Source organism: Stenella coeruleoalba (assembly GCF_951394435.1).
Source record: "Stenella coeruleoalba genome assembly, chromosome: 1".
NCBI classification, from domain to species: Eukaryota; Metazoa; Chordata; class Mammalia; order Artiodactyla; family Delphinidae; genus Stenella; species Stenella coeruleoalba.
Window position 1 is genome coordinate 32,759,487 of NC_137169.1, and position 16,567 is coordinate 32,776,053.

The following is a 16,567-nucleotide window of genomic DNA, read 5'->3' on the forward strand; positions in this document are numbered from 1 at the left end:
TTGTGGTGAGCGGGGGCTGCTCTTCCTTGCGGTGCACGGGCTTCTCACTGTGGTGGCTTCTGTCGTTGCGGAGCATAGGCTCTAGGCACATGGGCTTCAGTAGCTGTGGCACGCGGGCTCAGCAGTTGTGGCTCGCAGGCTCTAGAGCACAGGCTCTGTGGTTGTGGTGCACGGGCTTAGTTGCTCCGCGGCATGTGGGATCTTGCCGGACTAGGGATCAAACCCGTGTCCCCTGCATTGGCAGGCAGATGCTTAACCACTATGCCACCAGGGAAGTCCCTGGAGTACTTTTGTCCAGGAGAATGATCAGGAAAACTAAAGATAAAAGGCTTTATGGATTTATGTTCCAGGCTGAGAAGATCCACAGGTTCTTAAATTCTTAGTCATCTACTGAGTTATCAGTTCTAAAGAGGGAAGAGAACATGCCGTGAAAGAGCACAAAACTGAGAATAAGGGCGTATGGGTTGTGGTTCTGGCTCTGGCATATACTTGCCCTGTAACCTAAGGCAAGTCCCTCAGTCTACCTGGATAAAGTATCTTTATCTGTCAGATGGGAATATTTAGCACCTGTGTTGTGTTTGCTGTGAGAAACAAATGAGATAATGTAAAGAAAGCTACTTTCCAAAGTGTAAAGCATGTACAAACGCAAGGGATTAGCATAACCATCTCAGTTGCTTTGCATTCTTTGAAGTGATCTTTACATTCTCTGTTCCTGACAGCTGTATACACGGAGGTGGGAGATTTAGAGTTTGGTTGACTTGGAGGATTTGTTTATTCTCGTGTCCTTTCTTGCTTGCTTTCTTTTAACTTTCAAATCAATGCTAAAAGACACTAAGCAGAGTGCAGAATTCTGTGTGTCTGTGAATCAGCAGAACCCATACAGCCAAATCAATACAGCCAGGCTCTTATTGGCACTTTTATAACACCCTCCAGGTTTTTAATCGAGAATTCTCCAGTATTTAGATGGATTAACTCACCTGCACAATATTCCATTTTCCAGTGGAGTCTATGATTAGATAATTATGTACACTTCTGCTACATTTTCTAAAGTAGAACAGGTTTCTCCCCATCCCTACTCTTTTTCGACTTTTCCATTGTATTACGACCAAAGGTTATTGCACAGCTGAGCTCAGGTACTTGCGAAGGGATTTCCCCGTATGCACATTTCAAAGAAAAGAACCCAGAGTAAAGTCAAAGATACTTGGGGTCTTGAAGTAGTTCTTGAGGAGCTTGTGTTTGTTTATTCAGTAGATGTGTCCTATTCATAGGTGCTACTGACTGTCTCCGCTAGTGCAAGGCATGTTTCCCTTGAGGATGTGTCAGAAACAAAGATAGTTACATAAGAACTAGGGAGAAAATAGGAGCATGGAAATTTTAGGCTTAAGAAATAATGTGCCTAATAATAATAATATTCAATATACGTGTGAAGAAAGTGAATATGATAATTGTAGAAATAGATTTATTGGGTGCCAGGAATGGTTTCTTGGGGAGAAAAAAGTTTAGTGGTCACTGGGTATATTTATTTCTTATAGTTGTACATACTGTGAGAGCAAGCTTCTTATCAGTGCTAGTCCCAAAAATCTTTAAAAAGTTGGTTTCAGTCCATGAGATAGTCTCAGAAATTACTGCTTTCAGAATATATTCCCTTTACTCCAAGATCTTGGATGGAGATAGAAGCAGCCAGAGCTCTCTTCAGAGCTCAGTGTTCTGTTGAATCTTTTTCTTGGTTGGTGGGACCAGATGGGGTAGGATGCTGCCTAGACTTCAGGTCTCCTCTGCCTTCCTTCTGCAAGACAAAACAGCCACATACTTCTAGCTTACAGAAGTCTGAGGTGTACAAGGAGACACGTTCTAAGCATTTTTATATTTTTGGATTTGTCTAGAGGGAGAGCCTGCATGGCTACTGATCATTGACATTCCCAAGGATTTAAGTTAAGAGCATTCCTAGTCATTTCCATCTTGAATTCTTTATTTGGAACTAGTACATTCATTCTAAATTTAATTGTTTAAAGGGCTTTAAAAATTATTTTATGCTTATAAAGAGATGGAAGAAGATTTCTTACTGCATCTGTTTCCATGCATCTGATGCAGGACTCTTAGGACACGTGTTAAAAATAAAGTAAGGGGCTTCCCTGGTGGCGCAGTGGTTGAGAGTCCGCCTGCCGATGCAGGGGACGTGGGTTCGTGCCCCAGTCCGGGAAGATCCCACATGCCGCGGAGCGGCTGGGCCCCGTGAGCCATGGCCGCTGAGCCTGTGTGTCCGGAGCCTGTGCTCTGCAACGGGAGAGGCCACAACAGTGAGAGGCCCGCGTATCGCAAAAAAAAAATAATAATAATAAAGTAAGTAGTCTAAATTAGAGAGAGAAAGAAGCAAATTGGGTTACTTGTTACAATACGTGAGGGGGATTTGTGTTTGGGCTTGGTACTGTGTTTGAGACTATTCAGGCCAGGAGTAGATGTCTTGTGTAGCTCTGAGCAGTGGTTTGATATGCCATCTGGCATTTATATGATGCTTGGTATTTTTCAAGGCCTTCTAATGTGTCTTTCCCATTTATGTGCTGCAGCTGCCCTGTGAGGTGAAAGAGGCCTCAAGAAGTTAAGTGACAAGTTAGTAGCCAGAGAGCAAGAACCTCCAGGTCCGATACATTTTATTTATGTATTTACCCTGTACTTTACTGCCCCCCACTGTTTGCTGCTGAGTATTCAGAGGTGCTACTGACTGTCCTAGAGACAAGCAAGAGGGAGGATAAAATAGAAAAGAGAGTGATGGAGCAAGGAGAGAGACAACAGAGAAATAAGAGAAGGATGTTTATATGATAGGAGATAGCAGTGCCATTAGCATCTTCTGTGATTGCCACAGAGATTTTGTGAGCAAGTGGATAAAAATGATCTTCTGGGTTAAGGATTTGAGTCAGTGATCCAAGCCGAGACTGCTCATCTCCCTGGACAGTTTGAATATACACATACCTTAAAGCAACAAAAAGTGAGAATGAACGATCTGTACTAAATCAAGAACAGAATTTTAGAGCTTTTGTATTTCCAGCTGCACTATTTACTATATTGTGACCTTGAGCAGGTGACGTAAGATACCCAATCCTCGGCTTTCTTATCTGTAAAATTGGAATGATACTGATATCTTTGGCACTGAGCTGAGTGAAGATCAATTGAGGGTAAAACTCTAAAGCTTTTAAGTTGGCATCTTTGAAACATTCTTCAGAATCACACTTTTCACCTCTCCTGGGCATACATTAACACAGGATCCTGCTAGAAGCTGGGCAAAAGATTGTTCTTAGAGTTTCTGAGTCTCAGAGGGGATCCAGTAAGCAAAATGGCTCTTTGTTTTAGATTACGTTTTAGCTCAGACTTACAGGCACTATTCTTTCTGCAGCTCATGTTAGAATTCTCTTTGAGGCTCAGGGTCTGAAAACCCAGTTACGTACTTGTCATTCTTCCTTCAAGAATTTATTTACTTTCATTAGGTTGGAGTGTCAGAGAGATTAACAAATATTTCTGTGGGGTAGAGAGGGCTGGCCTAGTTTACTCCTAATGGAGGTTGAACAGGTGAGGAAGCAATGTAACAGCTGTGTGATCTAGGGCAAGCTTTTCAAACCTCTGACACTCAGTTTCCCCATCATTATATTATCAGATCCTTTTTTTTTCCTAAAGGGCCAGATAATATTTTCAGCTTGTGGGTCATACAGTTTCTGTTCTAGCACTTCAACTCTACTGTTGTAGCGTGGAAACAGCCATAGACAATGTACGTGAATGGGGGCTGCAGTCTTCCAGGAAAACTGAATTTACAAAAACAGGCTGCACGCCAGATTTGGCCTGTGGGCTGTAGTTTGTGGACCCTTGCTTTAGAATACTTCACTAAAATATTTGGTCTTTTTTCTCCATCATACAAAATACTGATAGTGTTTTGTTGCTGTCATATATGCCAGTGTATAGACATACATGTCATGTAAGCTGAATATCAGTAAAGGCATGAGGAAGAAACTATGTGAAGTAAGATGTTCACATACCATTTCTATTCCACAGGAACAGGTTTTTAAATGTTCTGGTCACGCCTTCCTGTTAAGTTTCATTGCTTATACCAGTTGCTCTGCCTTCCTTTTTTTCCCAGATACACTATAACTATATTATGATCTAGCCCTTGTTTGAAAGATGGTGTTGTAGTAGACAGCAAGGAGAAACATGTTTTGTTTTTGAAGGAAGAGTATCTCTGCTGCCAATTTGAAAATGTATCTTTGTGAGCAGATCTTTAGGGAGAGTAGTATGCAGCCACTTCCAGCCCATAGTCTTTTGGAAAGCATGATTTCTCCTGTAGGCAGTTTGAAAAGGGGCTTCATACTTAACCTTTTGGAGCTCAAGACAGACACACCCTCAAACACTGAACTTGGCATTGTTTGGGATTGGGGAAAGGGATCTACATTATTCATTCTTAGAGTAGTGGGATACTGTGTAATAACCTGCCAGTAAGTATGACCATCTGGAACCCAGTTATGTTTAGAATTTAAGTAGTAAGGTTTCTGGCACTAGGCTTAGTGCTTTCTTGCTTCAGTAGAAACCTTAGATGAGCTTAAATAAAGACTGTTGAGGGACTTGCCTGGCAGTCCAGTAGTTGAGACTCAAGTGCTTCCACTGCAGGGGGCACAGGTTCAATCCCTGGTTGAGGAACTAAGATCCCGCATGCCGTGTGGCACGGCCAAAAAGTTTAAAAAAAGAAAAGAAAGGACTGTTGAACCCTCTTTTCTCTCTAGTCACCCTGCCTTCCCTTGTATTCATTCATTTATTACATCTTCAAGCAGTGAAATGTAGGCTTTCCATACCAGACCACCCCTTTGGCCTTTGGAGTATGTGTTCAGTACACATTGCTTCTGGAATGGCTTAGTGAAGTGACTGGCCCAAGGCCACCAGCTTGTAGGCAGCAGGCCAGTTCACAAACATAGGTCTTTTTATTTCCAGAACATTGTTATTTTTCTCCTGAAATTGTCAATGTAAGGTTGGTTTTATTGTGGAGAACATATGCCTCTTTAAGGCTTGAAATGCTTTTTTAGCCATTGTGATTGATAATGGTCCTTATGTCCATCTATATAAACATGAGAACCAGCTTGATGTTGGTGGAATTGTTTTGTTTTAAATTTATTTATTTAAATTTATTTATTTATTTTTGGCTGCGTTGGGTCCTTGTTGCTGCGCGCGGGCTTTCTCTAGTTGCATGGAGCGGGGGGCTGCGCTTCTTTGCGGTGCGTGGGCTTCTCGTTGCGGTGGCTTCTTGTTGTGGAGCACGGGCTCTAGGCGTGTGGGCTTCAGTAGTTGTGGCACGTGGGCTCTAGAGCGCAGGCTCAGTAGTTGTGGCGCATGGGCTTAGTTGCTCCGCGGCATGTGGGATCTTCCTGGACTAGGGATCAAACCCGTGTCCCCTGCATTGTCAGGTGGATTCTTAACCACTGAGCCACCAGGGAAGTCCAGAGGAATTGTTTCAGAAATTTTAGTTCTCAAATGTAGTTTTCACTTTTCTTTGTAGTTTGGAAGAATATCTAAAATAACAAGCACAAGTTAGCTTAAATCTTACCCCCTTTCTTCTTATTCATTCATATTAATATTCTTTCTTTATCTTTCATTCCCCATTTGAAATATAACATCCCAACAGTTTTAGCCAATTCAAATAAAGAAGCCTGGAACTAATGTTAATAAATACCTGAGCAGTACTGGAACATAAAATGCAGGTGATAGTGCTGCTAATTGGGCAAAATAAAAAGCATGTCATCTAATGACAGGAAAACATGATCAAAATGCAAGTCAAAGAGGCAAGTGAAGAAGTTAATTTACTTTGAACATAGGGAGATGCTTGATATATGTTAAGTTGGAGACACATAGGAATGATTGGGGACATTCTCAGCCTGAAAGGCCTAAAGGCTGCAAGTTGGATTGGGGTGGTGGTGCATTAAGGTGAAAGATGGTACCAGTGTTTAGATTTGTTTTTCAGTCACAACTGGGCCAAGAGATATTTGCTTGCATTTGACAATGAGAGCATTATTTTTAGGTAAAATTTGACTGCCTGGGATGGGGCAGCTCTAGTGTTTTAATAGGAAGCAGCAATGGGCAAGGATTGGGCTTCATTTTAGGGGAAATTTCTGTGGTCCTTTTTCCTTGAATAGTTGTTGTGATGATAGGGATTTAGGTATTATCTCCCAACAATATCTATTTGGTTTTAGTTGTTTCACAGAGCTGTGTTGTGGGTTTAGGCATATTATAATGTAAAGGATTTTTGTAGAGAGAGTGAGGTACATGCCAAGAAATAGAGAGCCAAAACCTAAAGGTGCAGAGTTTTAGAAACTAGGGAATATTGTAGTAAAACCTTATGTTTCTTTGTATTTTATGAGGTTGGTCATTTTGATACATCCTCTTCCATGTCTAGCATATTACTAAGGGAGGATTTGGTGAGAATGGTAACTGGTCGAAAGAAAGAGCTTAAAAGACTTCCAAGGGAGTCTTAAAGGAGGAGCACTCTGCTTCTGGGATATTTTGAAAACTCCTTAGGTCTCTTTCTTCAAGAATGATAAAGAGTAACCAGATATTAGAATGACAGATTGTCTACCCCTGAGTGATATGATTGAATCATCGCAATTTGATTGAATCGTCCCATTTCCTCCATGATTTTCTCCTTATCCTCCTGGCAGTGGCCAAACACAGGTCTCCCCCCTGCCCCTTCTTCTCCATCTTACCTATTGTCATTAATTTTTCAAACTTTGCTAATCTGTCCTGGTCACCTTTCTGAGAAGATTCTGACTTTCAAAAGGTTTACGCTTGGGAATGGTATGCACCCATGTTTCTAGCCTTGGAGTCTGCCTTGCAACTTCCAGGACGTGTGTGTGTGTGCGTGTGTGTGTGTGTGTGTGTACCCTTCCTATCATGCCCTTTTATCTTTTTAAAAAATATATATATATTTATTTATTTATTTGACTGAGCTGGGTCTTAGTTGCGGCACGCCAGATCTTTAGTTGCGGCATGCGGAATCTAGTTCCCTGACCAGGGATCAAATCCAGGCCCCCTGCATGGGGAGCACAGAGACTTAACCACTGGACCACCAGGGAAGTCCCATGCCCTTTTATCTTAAATTCACTTCGGCAAGTCATGTGGATTTCTGATTGTAGTCCTACTTATACTTTCAAGGCCCAGAGAGAACCTCGTTTATTTTGAAACTCCTAGGATAGTTTGCAGTCCCAATAAATCTTAATTCAGGGCCAGGCTTTCCAAGAGGCCTCTTTTCTCAGAAAGGCCATATGCAACAACTCTCTTGCTCCTTCATTCAGAAGTAATTATTTATCAGGCTTTGAGCTAGGTGCTGTGAGGGAATCCAGAGATAAATCATACTCAGGTTCTACCCACAAGCTTATAAATCGGAAGGGGAAATATGGTAAGAAATACATAAATAATGATCATACAAGGTAACGTGGTGAGGGCAGGAAGAAGTACAGATTAAGGGCTCTGAAGGTTTACAGGAAGGAGTGATCACTTGGGGTTATTTAGAGAACACTTGTGGAGAGATGGCCGTTGATTTGAGCATTGCAGAAGTGGCCTTTTCTTGGTGGACTTTGATTCTTCCCATTTTAGTTTTGGAAAGCAAACTGTTTTTAAAACCAGATAAATTAAGAGATAATGGGAGTTGAGATTTCTTATAGCAACAAACATTCAATATTTCATCTGGTCCCTTAAGTCTTTATTAAATAGTTGAACAGGCAGTCTTATTCAAGTGTTTATAATCTAATTAATGAACATGAGTAATAAATCTAATATTAATTATGAACTAAATCTGGGAAATTCTATTATGCATTTTTCATAAGAGTCATCTAAGCTAATGTGGCTTGGTCTTACTATATATAAATAGCTTTATCGCATGATAGCGATAGCAATTTAACATGGAATAAAAAGGAATATAAATCTCTTTCTTACTTTTAAATACATACCTTTCTTATCACTCTAGAAGATGAACCTGGCATATTTGCCATAGGTTGTAGATGTTGTAAGTAGGCTACTTCTGTAGCAAAATCAATTCAGTTGCAATTTATGTATTAATTATTAAAATAAGTGATAAAATTAACTAAGGTTACTTTATATTTTTTAACTTGTTTGGTGAGCAAAATTTGTTTATGATTAGGTTTTATTATTTTAATGTTAAGTTTTGCCACAGTCAGAAAATATTGAGAACACCAACTTGTTTTCATAAGATCTGTTGCGTGAGATTTGATCTAATTTTTAAAGCCCCATGTGAAGACTGGATCTGCTTTGGGGAAAGCCTTTTGAATAAAAATACTCACTTTCTAGGAATTTATAGCAACAATTTATGTTCTTCCAAGAGATTTTTAAGATTTATTTATTATTTATTTATTTTTATTTTATTTTTGGCTGTGTCGGGTCTTAGTTGCAGCACGCAGGATCTTCGTTGAAGCATGCAGTATCTTTCGTCTTGGTGCCCGGGCTTCTCTCTAATTGTGGCGTGCGGATTTTGTCTTCTCTAGTTGTGGCACGCAGGCTCCAGGGTGTGTGGGCTCTGCAGTTGTGGCGCGTGAGCTCTGTAGTTTGCTGCACGCAGGCTCTAGTTGAGGAGCGCGAGCTCAGTATTTGTGGCGCACGGGCTTAGTTGCCCTGCAGCATGTGGGATCTTAGTTCCCTGACCAGGGATTGAACCTGCATCCTCTGCATTGTAAGGCGGATTCTTTATCACTGGACCACCAGGGAAGTCCCCCAAGAGATATTAAGATAATTAGCTACAAATCATCTCTGTGCAGAGATGCTAGAAAACATGCTCCAAGCCATTTTCTCTTCTTCCTCATGAGAGGATCTTCTGTCCCTGATGAAAGTATAGTACCTTTGTTTTTTTGGAGTCAGGAATTTATGAAAAGAGGTTTCTCAATGGAAAAAGCATAAAAGTTGTAACTCTAAATCGAAAGCTGAAATGATCCTTTGTTCGTAAATTCAACTTAGTGTAAAGAACAGTGAGAGCTGGATGGATGGATGGAAAAGAATGCCTTACCAGTGAGCCGGTTTCTTAGAAGTATAGCGGGAGGAGCTCATGTTTAAGCTAAATGACTCCTTAGGGTGGGAGTGAGGGAGCTGGGCAGAGCTTGAAGTAGGGCTGTAAGCATCTTTTAGAGGAGGTGGCCTGGGTGGTTCTTAATGCCTTTTTCCCCCCAGTTTTAAACTTCTGTGATGCAGTAAAATGTAAAGGACATTATTACTGACTTGAATTTTTTTTGCCATTATCCATTTATGATTTTCTAATTCAGACAGGTCTCTCAAGTTAAACACTTAACCTTTAATACATTTATCAGTTCCAGATAATTTGTTAACTTCTGTTCTGTAGCCAACCCCCACTCAGACAGTGTGGCTCTGAGCCAGCCAAAGATTCATTCATAATCTATTGACTGCACAGATGTTTGGGAACTGATTGCACCAGCACATCCTTAGTTGGGGCAATTCAAGATTTAAAAGCAGACTGTGCACAGATGGTTTTAAAAATGCTTCTTGAATTGTGTACCTTGGTAATGTTTGTGGGAAGAGATCAGAGGACAATCAAAACTGGTTACCAACTTTCTAAATCTCACGGGCCTTTGCACTCAAACTAAACCTACTCATCATTAGCAAGTTATACAGAGATACACTGGCAGTTGTGCATCTTCCTCCTTTGACCATAGCAGTTTTCGTGGCAGATTCTGCTAAGATCAGGCATGTACAGGGGTCCCTACAATGAAAGGTTAGATTCTTTTTAAAGTTTTTTTGATAATTATTTTCATTTCTAGAAAGATTTTATTTGCCCCATTTAAAAAGGTTAGAGTCTCACTCTCATCATTGTCATGAGTACCTCGTAAGAATCTATTAATAAAAGTAAATAAATTTCTGTAGATTACCTTGGTTTCTTTGTTCTCAGTACATCTAAGAGAATAGTGTATAGGCCATGTGCATATGGTGATAAGTGAAAATGTCATGGGAGCTGAGTTGAGAGGATCTTACTTGGTTATTTAGGACTCAAGATTTTATCTAGTCATTTCCAACCGTGATTCAACATTCTTCGCTTTAATTCCCTCCAGAAACTCCAAGATCATATTGCTTCCTAACACTTAGAGTTCCTGTTGATGTATAGAGCTGCTTGTAGGCCTCCAGCACCAGAAATTGGCTCCAAACCTTTTCCCATTACATCATCAGCCACTAATGTCATTACACCAGAGTGAAATCTGCTTTGAAGATTGTACTCTTGTTTTCCTTTCATTTCTTTCCTCTCATCATTTCCTTTAGAAGAAAAAGGGAAAAAAAAAAATTAGAGACCTCTAGGACAGTCCCAGGCAAACATTTAAGAGTGAATCAAACATCCTCACAGTCTAAACCTAGATTTATCAGCCTTCATTCCATTCTGCTGATGGAGAATGATGTGCCCAGCATGCATCCACATGAAGCCTGGAAAGTAGCAATTTGGTCATGTGACCCCTGGCTTTGGTGCGTTTCTTTCAGCCCTTCAGAATTAGTTCTTAATGACTTACATAGCTGTCCACCAGCATCCTGTCACTGGCCTGTCAAACCTTTTCAGATAGTTTCCCAGAATAGAAATTCTTAGGACATCACTAAGTTTCTTGCTCTTTGTGTTCAATTAAACTGTTTCTTGGGTGTAAGTATTTGTCAGATAAGCATTTAAGCCATCTGGAGTTTTTTACTTCCCCCCTGTAAATCTTTTAAGACATTACAATGTTATCTATATTTATAGCTGATGTGGAGATGCTTATTCATCTTCCCTCCCCCATTGCAAAGCAATTGATTGCAAGTTCTGACTCTCTTTCCTCTGTCCTAAATATAATTCTTCAATGTTTTTCAACCATCTTTAAAGCTTCCAGTTGGTGGTGTGCTTTGTTTGGCTTTGTGCCTGACAGCATGGTTCAGGTAAGGAAAGAACTGGGAAGTGATTTCAGTTCGGAGACTTTGTGCCGTCCACTAAATTACTGGCCTAGACTTTAGTGTTTTTGTGTCCTTTGAGGCAGATTAGCTTGAGATTAGAAAGAATAATAATCATCAGTAGCCCCAAAGAAGTGGGACCACAGTGTCTAAAACAAAAGAATAAACTTGGCTCTTATTTTTTAAGACTTTGGGTTTACATTTCTGTACAGTATTAATCATTGGGGACCCTTAATGTATGTGCTGCAGGCTGTGGCATGGAGTGTGAGAAGCCACATAGAACTTGAAAAACATTGGAGAGAATGGCATTGAAAATTATGGACCAGACTAGGACAACCAAGTGCCTTTTTTTCTTTCCCCTCCGCAAAATAAGACATTAAAAGTCCTTGATTCACATTAGGATTTGAGTTTGGATTTCTAGCAATTTTAGATTTTCTGCTTGGAGCTCCTTGTTAGTCTCTGCGGTATGAGCTGGATAGAAGGGAAAACTTTCCTCCTTATTTTTGGCTAAGACTTAAGCCGGTGTGAAAAACCCCTTCAGCACAATTTTGTATACTTTCTCAGGCTGAGAAATTGAATGAATTAGTGAAAACATCCACAAGGAAAGCTATAAATAACCTGGACAGAAAGTCTGACTTTATTATTTCTAATGTGTCTCATGTATGTGTTTGTTTTTAGTTGTCAAAATGTCCACAGAAGGAGGATTTGGTGGTGCTAGCAGCAGTGATGCCCAGCAAAGCCTACAGTCCTTCTGGCCTCGTGTCATGGAAGAAATCCGGAATTTAACAGTGGTAAGGAAGAATGAGAAACTTTTAAAGAGTGTAAAAGCTTTGAGATGAATAACCAAAACTTAGACTAAAGTGTTTTTAATCTCAAGCACATTTCTAAAAATATAGTTCATTTCTGACCTTTGGATAGGAAAATGAAAATATAATTTACCTTAGGTGAGGTAACTACAAGGGTTTTTTTTATATCTTAGTGCCTCTCTTTAGGCATGTGGTTGTATAGTGGATGCTTTGACTTGGAGATACTTTAATGTGAGGCAGATCTTTTAGAGAATGCAGAAAAGCAGAGCTTACTTTCCTCCAGTAGCTGTAGGTCATTTCTTAAGCCTGATTAGTGGCCCTGCCAAATTTCTAGGACCTGGTGAAAACTACTGGGCAGTTTATTCAACAACAAATCTATTGTAAGCAGGCACTCTTTCCAGGTGTCAAAAGATACACTTAGATTGGGGTTACTTAACAGCCTTACTGACATTTTGGGCCAGATAATTCTTTGTTTTGAGGGGCTCTTCTGTGCATTGTACGGTGTTTAGCAGCATCTCTGGCCTTTAATCAGTAGATGCCAGCCAGTAGCACTCCCCTTCCAGTTGTGACAACCAAAAATTTTGCTAGACATTGGCAAATGTTCCCTGGGGGGCCAAAATCATCCCCTGTTGAGAACCTCTGACATAGAAGAATCAAATAAAACCCTGGCTCTTGAGGGGCTTACAATGTAGTAATTACAACCAGAGTCATTTATTTGATAAGTATTTATTAAACAGTTACTGAGTCAGGCACAGTGATGAATCTGAAGCAATAAAAGTCAGAGTATGGTGTCATATCCTTAATGAAGAATGCTCCATTTGGTGTCATTTCAGCAAATGCTGAAGGAGCTCTCTGTGTTAGATGTGTCATTCCTGCCCTGAAGGTATCAATATTAGCATCCTGGCAGAGCAAACACTGGATTCCTTCTTGATGTAGAACTCATGTTGCAATTTCTTAGAGCTTTGGTCCGTAACCTCTAACATAACGTAGTCAGTTTATTTGTTCACTCGACAAATACTTATGCACCTACTATGGCTATGCTAGTTACTGTGGATCCAATTGTGAACCAGACAGACGGAATCATTGCACTCACAGAACATGTATTCTGGTGGGAGAGACAGACTATAAACAGGTAATGAATGAATAAAATAAACAAAATAACTTACTGTGATAAATGCGCACTTGACTTCAGGGGTAGAGAAACTAATTTATATTCTGAATGTACTTGTGGGTCACGTTTGTTTGTATGGGGGATTTTCAGCAGTTGAACTTGGCTTGAGCTTTCTCGGAGTGGCCTGTGTTCACAGGTGGATTTCCACTGAGAAATCATTCTTTCTCTTCTGCAGTCTAAAGGTGGTAGTTATCTGTACTATCTTAGATATAAAACAGAAGGAAGGAAAAAAATGAAATTATAAAGTCAAAAGTGGGGTATTTTGTGCATGTTTTGAGGGGATAATCTCATGGTTAAGCTTATCAGGTTTTAGTGCTGGAATCAGCCTGGTGTAAAACTAGTGCCCTCCTGGGGTATGGTGGGACTAGGCCAGTGCAGCAAGTCTGTCCTCCAGCTTGAACGCAGAAAAAATCCAGGATCAGGCGAGCGGTCACATAAACTGTGGAAGTTCAAATTCAGCACCTAGCTTTTCTGTATTTTGTTGGACTTTGATTTTTTTTTAATTGTGGTAAAACGACACAGTGAAATTTACCATCTTAACCATTTAAAAATGTACAGTTCAGTAGTGTATTTACATTGTTGTGAAACAGATATCCAGGACTTTTTCATCTTGCAGAACTGAAACTTTATAGCCATAAAACAACCACCACCTGCTTTTCCCTCTCCCCAGCCCTTGGTAATCACCATTCTACTTTCTGTTTCTATGAGCACTCTAAGTACCTCACATAAGTGGACCCATACAGTATTTGTCTTTTTGTGCCTGGCTTATTTCACTTAGCATAATGTTTTCAAGGTTCCTCCATGTTGTAGCATGTGACAGGATTTCTTTCCTTATTCAGGCTGAATAATATTTCCTGTGTATGTGTACATACCACACTTTGTTTATCCATTCATCTGTCAGTGGGCATTTGGGTTGCTTTCATTTCTTGCCTATAGTGAATAATGCTGCAGTGAACAGGAATGTGGGCTTTGATTTTTATCCTACTTGGTTTAATTTTCAAGTTTGATTGACATCAGAGCAGATCGTGGTGTTGACCAACTTTTTGTCGCTAGACAGCTAGTCCTTTAGAGGTTAAAAATGGATTTGGGACTTCCCTGGTGGCGCAGTGGTTAAGAATCTACCTGCCAATGCAGGGGACATGGGTTCGATCCCTGGTCCGGGAAGATCCCACATGCCGTGGAGCAGATAAGCCTGTGCGTCACAACTAGAGCCTGCGCTCTAGAGCCTGCAAGCCACAGCTACTGAAGCCCGTGCACTTAGAGCCCATGCTCTGCAACAAGTGAAGCCAACTGCAATGAAAAGCCCATGCACCACAATGAAGAGTAGCTCCTCCACCACTCGCCGCAACTAGAGAAAGCCCGCATACAGCAATGAAGACCCAATGCAGCCAAAAATAAATAAATAAATAAATTTATTATTTTAAAAAGTGGGTTACTTTGAGGAATTCACTTGTAGTTCAAGTTTTATGAGTAAGGAGAAAGAAGATCCAGGAGGAAAGTCTTCTTCAATCATTCTCCTATTGATGGCTAACTAAAAATTTCCTCCTGTGTACCCCTGAGAAAAGACTCCTAGACTGCTACCATCGTATCTCTTACATCAGATGCTTAGAATGATGTTTGGCATAAAATAGGTGCACGTTAAATATTTGAATGAATCAGATTCCTCCGCTTCAGAGTTAGTGTGAAGCAACATAGTGCCAAGTTGGAGTGAGAATGCAATCCAATAAAGTCCCTTTGTAAAACTTTTATTTTCCCTCTGCCCATGGCACACGAAGAAGGCATCTGCTTCTCTGACTGCACTTCTGCCTGTGTAACGTGGCTGACGTTTTAGTGTTTAGTCTGTGCCTTTCCTGAACTCAACAGCACTTACAACCAGACTTCCTCAGATATGTCAGAGCCTCTTAGGTTGACATCTCAAAGTATCTACCAGATTTTTTAAAAAATCCATATGTTCAAACCATCCAAACATAAATAAAACTTATGAGAATACTCATAAGGTGTTGTGGTCTCTCTATGACTGGGACAAAGATGTTCCAAAAACAAGTAATTGAAGTTTGCTAGATGATATAATTCATGATGTATTGGAGACATTGGCCCCAGTCGTTTTGGTCTGTGTTCTGCAAAAGCAGTTTGTCTTTCATCTCAGCTTGGCCATCAGGCTCTCCTCATTCTTGAAAGCTCTGCATTGTCCATAAACCCAGATGGTGTTCAGCTGGAATTGAAATTGGTTAAAAATCATACCAAAATGATCGTACACCAGGATGATTGTGTAGAATACTGTATTCCTGCTTAGCAGAACTCTGGGAACAATAATTAATAGACTTCTTGGCATTGAATTTTACCCTTCTAGACCTCTTCGAAAGGGGGGAAGAAGAAGCTCACTTTTCTCTTTTGGGGGGTAGATGGGGAGGCAGTAATGCTGAATCTTAAAGAAAAATCTAATCCTCCTTTAAGCTCCTTCCGTACATCCCATTTAGCCTTCAGTTAGCTGTAATTTAATGCTTAGGTCACTTTCTTTTGATCGCCAATTATATCTTTTCATTCTTCAATGCCTCCAGATTGGAAGATGACATTTCCACCATTACAATCAAATCAGATAACCATTTAAATAAGAACTTGGAGGTAAAGGTTGGTGGACTGTTAAAAAATAGGTCCTGTGCTGTTTGAGCTCTTCCTGTAGAGCAGTGCTTCTCAGAATTTATTGTTTGTATGTGAACAACATAAGGGTCATGTTGAAATACAGATTTTGATTTAGGAGGTTTGGATTGGAGCCTGAGATTCTGCATTTCTTTTGAGTTCCCAGATGATGCCATTGCTGGTCTAGGGACCTCACTTGGAGCAACAAGGCTTTAAAGCAGTGGTCCTTAACCCTCACTGTGGATTACAGTCACCAGGGTAGTTTTCAAAAAATGTGATGCCAGGACTCCACTCCCTAGAGTTCCTGATTCACTTAGTCTGGGGTAAAGCGCAGACATCTTGTTTTTCAAAAGCTCCCCCAGGTGATTCTAACATGTTGCCAAGGTTGAGAATCACTGCTTTCGAGAGGATAGAATCTTGACTTTGCCGGAGTGAGTGCCTGACTAGGTAGGCCTGCAAAAGGTTTCTCATCATGTTTGAGACTGTGGATGTTCTTTAGTGCAGCCTGAGACCCATTGACTTTTCTTTGGCTTTCAGCTCTCATTGAGTGAATTCAGACTTCTTGAAATTCGGCAATTTCAGTTGGCAGCGTTTTTTTTTTTTTTTTTTTTTTTTTTTTTTTTTTTTTTTGCGGTACGTGGGCCTCTCACTGTTCTGGCCTCTCCCGTTGTGGAGCACAGGCTCTGGACGCGCAGGCTCAGCAGCCATGGCTCACAGGCCTAGCCGCTCTGCAGCATGTGGGATCTTCCCGGACCGGGGCACGAACCCGTGTCCCCTGCATCGGCAGGCGGACTCTCAACCACTGCGCCACCAGAGACGCCCCCTTGGCAGCATTTTTAAGTGTAGTTCTTTGGTTGTGGTCAAGAGCAGAGAATGTTCTGAGAGAATCTGCTCTTCTACGATGCTGATGTCACTTCCAAGAGTAAAATGTGTTAGTTGTTCTTCCACTTGGATTAGCATCGGGAGAAGAAGTTTAATGTTACTCATGTCAGTTGCATGGTTTCCAATG

The 16,567-nt window shown here is 40.7% G+C and overlaps 1 protein-coding gene across 5 annotated transcripts in view; it reads left to right on the forward strand.

Annotated features, from left to right (window-relative positions):
* Positions 1-16,567, forward strand: part of NFYC (nuclear transcription factor Y subunit gamma) — a 63,935-nt gene that overhangs the window by 22,424 nt on the left and 24,944 nt on the right. For 4 of the 5 annotated variants that reach the window (XM_079899156.1, XM_079899157.1, XM_079899161.1 and 1 more), the window contains exon 2: positions 11,623-11,735. In XM_079899156.1, coding sequence (XP_079755282.1) covers positions 11,631-11,735 — 105 coding nt within the window. In that variant the 5' untranslated portion in view covers positions 11,623-11,630. Of the gene's footprint in view, positions 1-2,284; positions 2,637-11,622; positions 11,736-16,567 lie in introns of those variants that run through there. The other variant, XM_079899159.1, reaches the window with a different exon arrangement.